This window comes from Akebia trifoliata, chromosome 11 (genome assembly GCF_017979445.1).
Source record: "Akebia trifoliata isolate Shusen 1 chromosome 11, ASM1797944v1, whole genome shotgun sequence".
NCBI classification, from domain to species: Eukaryota; Viridiplantae; Streptophyta; class Magnoliopsida; order Ranunculales; family Lardizabalaceae; genus Akebia; species Akebia trifoliata.
The window spans coordinates 14640710-14653513 of NC_141385.1; the positions used below are offsets into that span (position 1 = coordinate 14640710).

The 12804-nt window shown below is 34.1% G+C and overlaps 1 protein-coding gene across 2 annotated transcripts; it reads right to left on the reverse strand.

Moving 5' to 3' along the window:
- Positions 1 to 262: 262 nt before the first annotated feature.
- LOC147391024 (ubiquitin-conjugating enzyme E2-17 kDa-like) lies at positions 263 to 11156 on the reverse strand. 2 transcript variants are annotated; one of them, XM_086457899.1, is made up of 4 exons: positions 10893 to 11156; positions 3284 to 3411; positions 1494 to 1598; positions 263 to 695 (listed from the first exon to the last, which is right to left on the reverse strand). In XM_086457899.1, the coding sequence occupies exons 1-4, from the start codon at positions 10960 to 10962 to the stop codon at positions 552 to 554; spliced, it is 447 nt and encodes a 148-aa protein (XP_086314025.1). In that variant the 5' UTR covers positions 10963 to 11156; the 3' UTR covers positions 263 to 551. The 2 variants fall into 2 exon arrangements, with proteins under 2 accessions (XP_086314025.1, XP_086314027.1); XM_086457901.1 differs by lacking the exon at positions 10893 to 11156 and adding an exon at positions 10085 to 10118.
- Between the last annotated feature and the right edge of the window lie 1648 nt (positions 11157 to 12804).

A 12804-nucleotide genomic window follows, 5' to 3' on the forward strand; every position in this document is an offset into this window, starting at 1 on the left:
TGCTTGAACAATGTTGCTGATCCCTGTTTTCCAAAAACCCCTTAAAAACTTTCTTCATCCACACATCATGCAACCATGTACAAATGATGCATTCACACAGTAGGATGAACAAAACCCATAACATCTGAACAATCAAAATTCAGATAACCAAGCAATTATAATTATCAAACCAGCTTCATTTTCACTCTAGGTGGTTTCTTTCCTACATGAAAGTTGAAAACCTTGCACATCACAACAGAATTAGGAGATTCAATTATTGGAAAAAAAAAAAAAAAGATTATATTTTTTAACTTGAGAGAGCTGTTGCTATTTCAAAAGTACAAACATCGAACACCACATTCCCATACAAACAGTTCTTAAAGAAAGCAACTGAGTTTTCATGGAAGGAAGGATTTATACTTTTTTTTTTCTCTTCTGGTCCTCCTTTACGAATGAAGAGACAGATCCACGCATCTTCAATTCATACATACATTACTAAAAGACCCAAAGTAATTTATAAAGGAAAGAAGCCCTCCCCTCCAAACACTTTTTAAGTAACCACAACACACTAACTAACCCATGGCATACTTTTGGGTCCAGCTCCTTGCAGTTGTTTCATACTTGCTCCTGTCTGTCTTGTACATGTGAGCAATCTCCGGCACCAATGGATCATCAGGGTTCGGATCCGTCAATAGAGAACAGATCGATAGCAATACCTGAAAATATTATAACAACCACCCTTCCCACCCGCTTAAACAACAGCAATGAAAACATAGTTGTAACTACATGGCCCAGTATATGGAGGGCACAAAGGAAACAGGTGACAGTATTAGGAAACACCAACACTTTCCTTTGTAAGATTTCAAGGCTTATTAAGGGTCAATTTGCTCCAATGGATTGCCACATTGGCAATACAACACCACAGCCCTCTAGATTTCATGGAAAAACTCAGATAAAAAAGATCTTTTTGGACTTGATCCAAGGTTTTGAAAATGGAAGGGTGCTGAACTTCCATGTAACTCCCAAATTTAAAATCAAAATTTAACGATGAAAAATAACATTTTTTGGAAAAAAAATTCAAAGCTAATGAAATGTCCTCTACAACCCTGAAGCATCGGATAATGGTTTTGGTGCCACAAGTTGAGCCCAAGGACCCTTAGTAAGGGTCAAATCCTTACTTAGTAAGGCTAATCAGACTCAGTAGGAAACTATTGGCCCCACCAAGTATTCAAGATAAAAGATCGGCCTGATCGGATTACCATAACCAGTCATTTTCTCACATAGCAACCTTACAAATGCTATACTTGGTGAGTCCAAGTTCTCCAACCACCGATGATTGAAAAAATGATGAGTTCTACCATAACTCCACACATTTTTCATGGACTCATGGTAAACGTCTATAACACACCAACTAATTTACCAATTTCCTTTACACTGATGACTTATCTTGGGATTCCTTGATGAATTCCCATAATAATTTGTTATGTGAGATTGTGAAGTTAAAAAACAAGAACCTTGGAAATGGTCAATGCAGGGCTCCACTGCTCCTTTAAGATGTCAAGGCAAATACTGCCATTGCTGTTGATATTCGGGTGAAAAACCTTAGTCCTGAATGCGACCTGCACAATCCATCCACTGTGAAGAGAGATACATTTCATTTGGTGCATAACCAAATTTAAAATATTGCCATTGAAATGCAGATGAGCTATAGTGCCACATTCGGTTGGTCCACTGAAGATGGAAAGAAACTTCTCATATTCTCCAGTTCATTCTTTTTCAGGTATTGGGTGGGACACAGATTTTGAACCACACGTCTCTGAAAAAAATGAACCCACCTTTTAAACTTTGGTTTGAACTCAGAAAAGATGAGTGAACTCCCTTGACCGTTCAGCTAGAACCAACATCATGTATGATTTTCATGGAAATGGCATGTCATGCGTTCTAGTTTTCTTAATATATTCAAGAATTAAAATTTACTAATTCATGATAAAAGATGTCAAGAAAAAAAAATCCTGGCTACTCTAAAATAAAAAAACAAAGATGAGAAACCCACAAGCATCAGTGAATCCAAAGCAAAAATAGGAAACGATACATTACAAGTAATATCACCAAATACAAATTGTTAGTTCAAATAAGCTTGAAGTCACCAAATAGAAACATTATAATTTATAAGTGAATTTGGATGTTTCAGTGAGACATGAATCCATGTTTCAATGAGGAATGGATAGTGACGACAAGTAACAGACATCTTTGAAGATAAGTCAATCTTCATTATGATTAACTATCTCAACCTTCGAGCAAGCTTTGAATTTCCTACCAAAGTTGCAAGACTAATTAGAAAATTGAACAGGTTATAGCATTTATGTTGGGGTATCAAGGATTATGAATACCCATTCAGCATGTGATTCCAAGCAACTCATCACCTGCTTGGTGACGGCTACTGCCATTTTCTATTCCTAATGTACAATTTTATTTATTCCCAACTCTCATTTGGATCTCTACAAAAGAGATTAGAAATGAAATTAAAGAAATATCCCCATTTCTGTGCTAGATAGAAATGTCATATCAAATAATAGACATAGTGTATATATATTGATAAATGAGTAGATTTTATTAAGGAGAAAAGGGCTTGGTGGAGGTGACCAAGACAGAACAGAAACTATACAAGACAAATAAAATTACAAAGGGATACTGCAAACCCAATCCCATCTTCCCATAAAATCGTCAAAGAAAAGCCCTTAAGATTACTCGAAGGATTTGGACCAAAAGAAAAAGAGCCCCCATACAGTAAAGATAAAAGTCCTGTATGGTTGAGTACGACATTTAAACTAAATTTGAAGTATCCTACAGTACCCAAATCCTACACGTAAGTCATGTAGCACAAATATTACAATGAAGTTTGTAGCAGACCTCACTAAGCTACAAGATCAACTGCTCAATGATATAAGTTTACATTCTGAATTTGGTTCATTCATACTTCTATATTGTCTTTTGAAATGGTATATCCTTTGATAATATCCTCCTAGTAACTAGCAATCATCACAATCAACCTTCAATTGTTTTGATAGGAATGAAAAGTAAACATTTACACAATAAGCTAGGGTACTCAAAAAATAAAAATAAAAAGATGACTTATTAACAGAGTTCAAAGAATAATTAAAAATCCAAGAGATGGTCAAGGGAACAGCAATGGATGTGATTGCCATGAAGCTATAAAGGTAATCAGTAGATTGTTTCCATTTAACCCCAGAAAAAAAATTACATAAGAAAAGTAAAATAAAAACGATAGGTAACTCTACAATACCTTAGGTGGTTTAAATGGATAATCTGGGGGGAAATGAATAGTAACTAGAAAGACTCCACCAGCATAAGGACTGTCAGGCGGACCCATAATTGTCGCTTGCCAATGAAACATGTCTTCAGCAACAGGACCTGTAAAATACCATTGCATGCAAAAGAAAAATAATAATCAATAAATACGCTTTCATATTTACTTATGAAAAAAAAAAGAATTTATTCAAATTTCACAATGTCATGCACGCAGAAATAAGTAAGAGTGAGAACAGAAATATGAAGAAAACTTGACTTCAATGGTTAAGTGTGACGTGTCTGTTTACAAGATTATACCTTCCTTCATAAGTGAAACAAACTTCTCTAAGTTGAAATAAGTCAATTTTATTTATGCATCAATGGATGACCCTGATTCATTGGTTCCTATAATTGAGAACAATTATCTTCCAACCCATTCTCATCAACTTCAAACTAAATAAGCAAACAGCACCAGTGGACAAAGCATAGTGCCTCAAGTCAGAGGCTCTAAAAAGTGGACGAAGAGGGCAAGAAGGGCCTACTAATATGCTGAAAATTTTGATAGAGTGGAATGGCCGTGCAGGCCTCAGTAGAGACATGGTCTAAAGAATAATGATAATTAAGATGCCCTCATTTTAAATAATTTCCAAATGATACTGTATTGCCATTGCAGATTGTACTTCTACCTCAATTTAAAGTACACACAATCATACTCCTAAACCAATTATTTATTTATTTATTTTATAGATAAAAGATTTATTAAAGAGGAGGTCGAGAAGACCATCCAAAGATACAAAGTATGGCCGAAGCCAAGAAAAATACAAAAATAACAAACCTTGTGAGGCACACATATTTTCCCACCTAAATACAATATCTTCAAAGAAAAACCCTTCAAAGCCAACATCCAACTTACACCAATGATACAAACAGCCCTAAATCTTTCACCCTTTAACCCTTCAATCTTCTTTTTCACCTAATTAGTCTTTCCCCAACTGTTCCTAAAGTACAACAGACCTAGAATCAATAAAACCTAAGATGTCCTAGATCAAAGTGTATCCCAGTTTTAAAAAAATAGAAAACCAAAACACAGTATTGGAACTTAATAAATGTTTATTGTAATAATGATTACAAATATCCTAACTAAAACCATAAGGCCATACTTCTTTGAGGATTAAACTACCTCGAGAGAATCAAGGTTGATTTTTTGGATGTAACTTGAAAACATCTCAGCATTTGTCAAAGGGGATGAAAGATGACAATCAAATATCAGAAAAAAGGAGAGTTGGCATCAATACATACTAGAGTTAAATCCTTGTGCATGTCACTTATAGATAGTTTTTTTTTTCTCCTCTTCTGTGATAAGTGAAGATTTCTTCATAACAAAAAAGAGATTAAGTACAAGCCCTAGGATTTGATGCTCAAGTGGAAAAAGTAAGAAAGATAGTGGAGTAAAAACTCTATATAAAATTATCATTTTTAATGTATTGAATAGGTTGGGTCTATTATTTACAGATGCACTTATGGAGTATTATGTGATCAACATGGATTGAGAAAAATAGAGGAAAATTTTTACAAGACAATGATAAGACCAACCATGTCTTGTGGAGGTAAATGTCGGAATATAAAAAATAAAAACAAGCCCATAAAACAATAGCAAATATGAGGATGATGTAATGAATGAGTGGAATGACTGTGAAAGATACGATTGTAAATTAATATGTTCAAAGCAATCTAGGAATAGCCCCAATAAGAGAAAGATAACACTTAGAGAGATGGCTTAGGCACAAAAAATGAAGACCAATGACGAAGACAATGAGAAGAAAAACTACGACATAAGTCAAAAGGGTCTAAATAGGTGCAATGACAAAACTGCAAAAAAAAAAAAAAATTGAGGTGGTAATAGAAACTTGCCATGAAAGTCCCATAAATCTAGACGGGTGAATGGAGAAAAAGGATACACACAATGAACCCTAATATTTGGGATTTCACATAGATGATGATGATTACACAAAAGTTGAAAAAAAAAATTGATAACTAAAATTTTTTTATTAGAGTAAACAAGGTCAGGCGAGATGAACAACCGAGCGCAACCGATACAAAGAAATTAGCTGAAATTAATACAACAAACCGACCCCAGTTCCCTAAGAAATCCTCAAAAAACACCCCCGTAAATTCCTTACAAATTTTAGCCCAAAAGAAAATTAAACCCAAGATCGAAACAAATAAGGATTGAGGATCACTAGATTTGGCTTCAGCTATTCCTCTCCAACCAAATCCCCCAACAAACTGTGAAGTGGGTGATGCTCCATAGAAAGTTGAAAAATCAAAAAGATAAAAATTAACTTGAAATAGTTTGGCAAGTTCATTAGAAAGTTGCCAAAAGATCGTATGAAGAACAAAATAAATAGAACTCAAATACATATAAGTTAAAACAACACAACCAAAAGGAAAAGTAGCACCCCCATTTGCACAATAAGGATTGTCGTAACTGGAAGTAAAACACCCCTAGCTGTTACACCATTCCATAACATTCCTTTAAACCTTGATTTTAACAATTGAAATGGTCTTGGATCATTCCTAGTTACTTTCATATGCGACTTTTATCCTCGTTGCAATGGCTATAGTCATGCTATTTGAGACCATCATGATGTTTTAATAATATTTTCTAATATTTCAAACAACAATTACTGCAAATAGTATCAAAATTAGAAGAAAAAAGTACCAATTACAACGGGGAATAAAGGTCAAGGTTCACCATTGTTACCCTCACTACTTTAGTTATTTTAAGCCTATTAGGACTTAAAATGGTACAGATTATATCTGAAATCAGAGTGATCCAAATCCGAATTTAACGGGTTTGGTTTCATCAAGTATATTTGAATTAAAATATGGTTTGGATATGGGTTGATGTCCTTTGACCCGAGTCGGATACGATTTCATCCCCATATCTGCCAAGATCCAAATGATATATTACTTTGCAAGTTGTATTGTTTTATTTTTTAAGTCATATTTCATCAACCAACAATGGTTGGTGTAGTGTCCAAGGCCTCTATTTAAAATGGAGAGGTCTTTAGTTCAAATCACCATTTAATCACATTTTAACAATTTTATTTGAAATAATCTTAAATGGTTTGACATTATCTAATCCGAATTAATTAATTCGATCGGATCAAATCCGGGTATGGTTTTAATGAAAGTAAAATGGTTTGGATATGATCTTAGCCACTATGATCCGAGTCATATTCGGATATGGACAAACTCATATCTAGCCTGAACCCAACTGTTTTAAGCCTTAAAGCCTATATACGGCCAACCTATCAAAATAATCATTGGCGAAATGAGGGACATGGTAATACAAAAAATCTAACCCTCTACCACAATCTCTAATATGATATAAAAGTATTTGCCAATTTTCAAGGCCTCACAGCTTTCATAAGAGACCCAGAATATCATACTAGGTGAATCACCTTTCACCGAGAGTAGACCCAACAAGAGCCATAAAAATCTCAAGATCCTTCATGATCCACCGTATAGGGACTTGTTCTTTCTTCATACTGTGTAGACCAACCTTATGAAAAATTGGTCCCATTCCAATATTTGTAACCTTGTGAAAATTTTGTAAAATCTTTACTTCTTTATTCAAACGATAGTCTAATTTTTCATATTCTGAAATGAACTGTTTTGATAGAAATGATCATCAATTAGAACTTCATTATGTGGCAGAAGAGGAATCTGCAAAACTTTGCTCCTTGTGGGTAGCCTATTTGGGAGACCCTAAATCGTATCCTTTCAAAGTAGTTGATAATGATGGTATAGCTCAGGTATCTCAAAATCACATCTTTATGGCGGAGAGACATTTGAAATTCACTTCAATTTGATTGTTATATCTCATTGGATTGTAACTCTCAAAGGCGTTGGAGAGCTACACAACTATAGGAAGTTGTGCATTCCAAACACCAACTTCTGTAAAAAGAGAATTTTTTATTTTTTAGTTTTTTGCATTTTCCTTCAACAACGAAGCAACCGGAAAGTTTCACAAGACTTTTCGCTTGTTATTACCAAGCACCTCAGAACGCAAAAGCGCGCAAAAACCGCAAACGCAAATCACCGCAAACAGGGCCACAAGGTTACCCAAACCCGGAATCAAAACCAAAACCAAAATCAAAACTTAACTAAACCCAAAAAAAAAACCGAAATTTGACTAAATTCTCAATTCGAATTCAATTTCAATTTTTATTTAGCAATACCCAAACCGAACTCGAAAATTCGATTCTACCGAATGCACATGCCTATATATAGATGATCAAGGGATCCAAAAAAGACAATGGATCCTAGAATCTCATTGAAAAAAGAAATATGAGTCAAACTAGGAATATTGGACCAACAAAAGGTATTCCTATCACCCAAGTAGCACATATTTCCGTCAATAGGGTCAAGGACATGCTACCATCGTTCGCACTTCCATCAATGCACCATCGAGGGTGCTTTCATAGATACTGAAATTGTACAAAATTACAAAATAGTCCCTACATCCCTCATAAATTAAAAATGTCCTAAAGCCAACAATTGGACCCTACATCCAAGTTGTGCCCGACAATAGGGAGTTGGCTTCACATAATCTAGGTATAGGTTTTAACAAATAAAACCCAAGGCCCAAAAATGCCTAAGTGATCTACATTAAGCATGGGACTCACACACCCAACACAAATTGGTCATTCCATAATTGTGTTCACAAACCCCTTAAAGATGAGTCAACCCAAAAATCAAATAGCACAGTTGTGAGCTCCACATCCAAGGTGATGGATGGGACCAACCAAAAGCCCATAAAACAATAAATACCAAACCTAATGCCTCGAAAAGGGATCTTGATATTTTGGAAGAAGACCCAACCCCACACACACACACAAATATCCATATAAAAAGCCTCCTTAACATTAAGAGAAGTTATTGTACTTACTAGAAGACACTCGGGTTACAAACCAAATACTGATACAACTCAATGAAAAAAAATATACGTTCATGATTGACAAGAAACTCGACCATTATCAAAGGATACCTTTCAATTTCAAAAAATCTAAGACAACTTCTTAGAAATTAGTCATCTACACATTAAAGACATTGGGAGAATGATGGAAGTATATAGTGACAATATCATGGTGAAGGTCAAGATAAATGACCATGAATGGCCCTAAAAATATTGAATGACAATAAACCTAGTTAAGTGGGACCTTTTGCAGTATCTAGGAATTTATTGGGTATCATAGAACAGCAATGAGACACAAAATTGAAGTAAACATATTTGAGCTCTAATAGACTTCTACAATAGGCCCAGATGCTAGGTCGAGCATATAGTGAAATTGAATCAGTGCATCTTGCAAACTTCAAATAAGTGGTAACCCCTCTTTTAACTACCAAAACAAAATTACAAGTTTGTTTGAACCTAATAAGAAGAAGAGGCCCTTCAAGATCTAAAGGAATACCTCGAAAAGCCGTCAACCCACTCGAAACCACAAACTAATGAAGTTCTCGGTTGATAACATCCAACCAATTCACTTTGTACTACTCAAAAAAAGTGAGCAAAGAAACCTATTTCAACAATAAGACTTTGCCAGTTGTTGACACTAAGTAAAAGAAGATCAAAAATGTTAGCCTTGGCTTTGCCCTTCTCAATGAAGAAAAAAAGAAAAAAAAAATGCCGATCACTGACTCCTAGTATCCATTTATTAAAGGAATACCCCATGGAGAATGTCTAGGGAAAAACCAAACTATCAAACGAGTTAGCCAAGTGGCTTGTCCATTTCAAGGAATTCCACATTGAGTAGGTGCCAGAAATAAACAAGAAGAGACAAGCAATATAGATTTCTTGGCATAATTTCGAGGAAACCCTGCTGCATCAAACAAAAAAAAATGAAATTGAAGAATGAGTGAAGAAATTATCTTGGCCCTTCCTGAAATTGCATGGAGACTCTTCGTTTTCGATTGCTAAACTCACAGGAAGTCAAAGTAGGAGCCACACTTAAATTCAAAGTAGGCGACAACTTGGAATGTCAAATTGTCAAGATCCTACTCTCAACAGTTATTGATGACGAAAATAAAGCAGAAAACATAGATAAGAAGCCAACATATAAAAGACGGGGGAAGCCCAACATGACCAACATGTATCCACTTTGAAATGGTGCAACAAAATGGAAAATACTTTTTCCTCACAAGACACAAGTAAAATAGAAACAATGGTGACAACATGAAATGAAGCTAGAGGTGATAATGACCAAGATGTAATGGAGATTAAGCAGTTATGATGCATGAAATGACAAGATGAAGTCCCTCTTGCAAGAAAAGTGGCATGTCTATTATTTATTTTAATAGATGGAACTGAGGAAATGACAACTTGTGTCCTTGAGATAGGGTGATCAAAATACAATCATGAGCCATCCATGTGCCAAGGTCTAGGACCCCAAGATGAAGACATGCAACATGTCGACTTGTTCCAAATAAAGTGAGTTTTAAAACCCACACAAAAAAGAAAGTTCTTCCAAGACCTAATCAACACCCATAACTTACAAATCAACAATTTATCCACAACTACATCATTTATAATCAAAATACAATCATAAATGATGACTGTAGAAATAAAATCTCGGATGTCGTCGATTCCTCAAGATTTACCCCTAACAATCGATCTTCATTATTTTTTATGCACGCAAATGATAAAAAAATAATCAAAGAGAAGAGAAAGAGAGAGAAGACAAGAAGCAAGATTTGTTTACGGGGTTTGTCACAAAAGCGAACTACGTACCCGGGCTCCGAAGAGCCATTCCACTATTCTTCAAGTCATTAAAAGATTTACAAACCCTAGCCTCCTCTCCTCTTTTTTTCTCCTAAGAGCCTCCTCCCTTCTATCTAATTGTTCTCCATGTATAGATAGAAAGACAAATCCTAAAAGAAAAGTTAAAAAAATCAGGATTCTCTACAAAATTTATCCTTATCTAGAAATAGATATTCTCTGGTCAATTAGGAGACTTTCTAGTTTTGGATAAGATTACAATCTTAACCCCAAAAAAATATAATCAAGGATATATCAATCAATGCCTCGAGATATGCATTAATTATCGTGTGATCGATCATTGATATTCATCTTACTTACGACACGCATCCAATACCAATTTTACCCTCTACAATGATGATAAATATGATTTGGAGGGGATTGAAGATCAATCAAACCAGTTTATACAAGAAAAATATTATAATTTATGTAGAAATATATATTAATATAATCCATTTTAAAATGGTCTAGAAGGGTTAGATTCATCCGACCCAGGTTTGAAAACCATGGCCTGAATCCATTCCACAAACAGTACAACTCAAGATCACATGAAATCGACAGAATCTCTTCACAACCAACATTATTACTAAATTCCACAGCATCTTGAGGTCGATTCAACACCAAAACAGCACACACACACACACAAATAAACTAGAAATCCTAATATAAAAAAAATAGCAGATCGAATCTCAAAACAACCCTAGAATACATAAAACCCCTAAATCAACAATAAATCATATAAAATTAACAATATTTACATGTTTTTGTAATGAAGTGATACCTGCGCTGCAAGATGTGGGAGGATCTTTCTGAAGATCCTTGAGTTCTTTCAAGATCCGCTTAGAAGCCATGGCGAAACCGTAACCCTCGATACCCTAGATAGGCTCAGAAGAGAAGAAAAGCGAACGATTTGCAGAGATTAAAGCACGAAGGAGAGGACAGAAAGCCAAGAATAATACCACCTGACAATTTCGATCCTCCCTTCTTTCTTTTTTCTCTATTTTTTCTCAAGAGTGGAGGAAAATGACTCTTATTATCTAACCCTTGTTTTTTCTATTCTTAGTGCGGACCCTACTTAAAAAATCTTCGAGAATTAATGGTTCAACCGACTGACCGACCGCTTGTTGCTTTTTTTGTTACTCACTACTTGGTAAACCGGTACACCAGTCAACAGGAATGATTGTGTGGTTAAACATGGCAAAGCCCGACGACAAATGGGTCTCACTATAGAATTTTCCATTTTTTTTTTTTTTAATCTTGTCTTTAAATGGGACATACCACAATGATTAAAGGGGTTTTTAGTGATACTAACTTATAATTTGAGTTCAATCTCTTTAAAATTGACAATTTACCTTTCAAAATTGCCACATCAGCAAAAAAGTAAATTCTATATCCAAACTACATTTTAACCACTAATGCTAAACCTGCTATCGCCTTCCATTGCAAATATAATGATTATATTTTTTTTATTATAAATAATAAATTCTCGTTGTCTTTTCTCTTGTTTTATGTATAGATTATAGACAAAAATATTGACGTAAAATACATTTTTGAGATTCGAATTATGATCAAAAGAAGAAGACTACGTAAATTCAAGATGGAGAATATGAAAATTTGAATAAGAAGAATATGTAAATGCAAACGAAGAAAAAGATGCAATATTATTTTTTTTTAAATAGTAAAATACCTATTTACAAAGATTTATTTCATTTATACCGTAGCGTAAACATTTTGTAAAGAGCACGCGTTATCTCACATTATTCATTTATATAAAAGAGATTTTATTTATTGACATGTTTTCAATTCATTAAACATCACATCATATTTTGACACGTGTATTCAAATCCCCAAACACATCAGATCAATTTTAAATTAAATTTAAATCTTTTTCATAATAGCTCCCTTAGATTTGCATCAACGTATAGTAACCATCCTTTTGACTATGGTCAAGGGACTAATATGGGTATTATAAATATATAATAAGGATGTCCTTTTAATTTTTCATTAAATCGCAATTAATGTTTGTCGCCACGTTGGGGAGTTAGAGAAGTTACCAAGTTTTACTAAGACATATTACTCATAACTTTATCCTGTCGGTTCTAAATATTAAAATTAATTTTCGTTTTTTTCTTATTTTCATCTTCACCTGAATTCATTTAGGGTTTGAATCGAATTCGAATCAAGTTTTTGAGGGTTTGAATCAACAAGACTATTAATGGACAAAGAAAAGATGAAGAAGATGAAAGCAAAGAGTTTTAACGCATAGATTTTGATTCCATAAAACATTTACAGGTAGTTACTTAGGGTTCTTAGAGAACTCTTATATAAAATTATTATGCTTTTGTAAATGTGTCTAGACATTTTTCCATATAGTTTATTTATCATTGTTTCATAAAATGTAAAGTTACAATGCTTTTATATAAAGTTAGTACGTTTTTTTTAACATTATTTCGTAAAACGTTTTATAATGTATTGGAACTTTGGTAAGATAGTTTTGCGCTTTGGTAAAATGATATTGTGCTTTGTTTTAATCTACTTTCATTTTTTCTTACTGTAGGAAAATGAAAACACCCAAAAGCATGTAGTAAGTGTGAAGGGAAGAAGATTGTAACATTTTACAATTATTTGAGCGAAGAAAAAAAGGCTTTGCTCGATGAAACCATATTTTCTCATTTTTGTTAGAATGCCTGAAA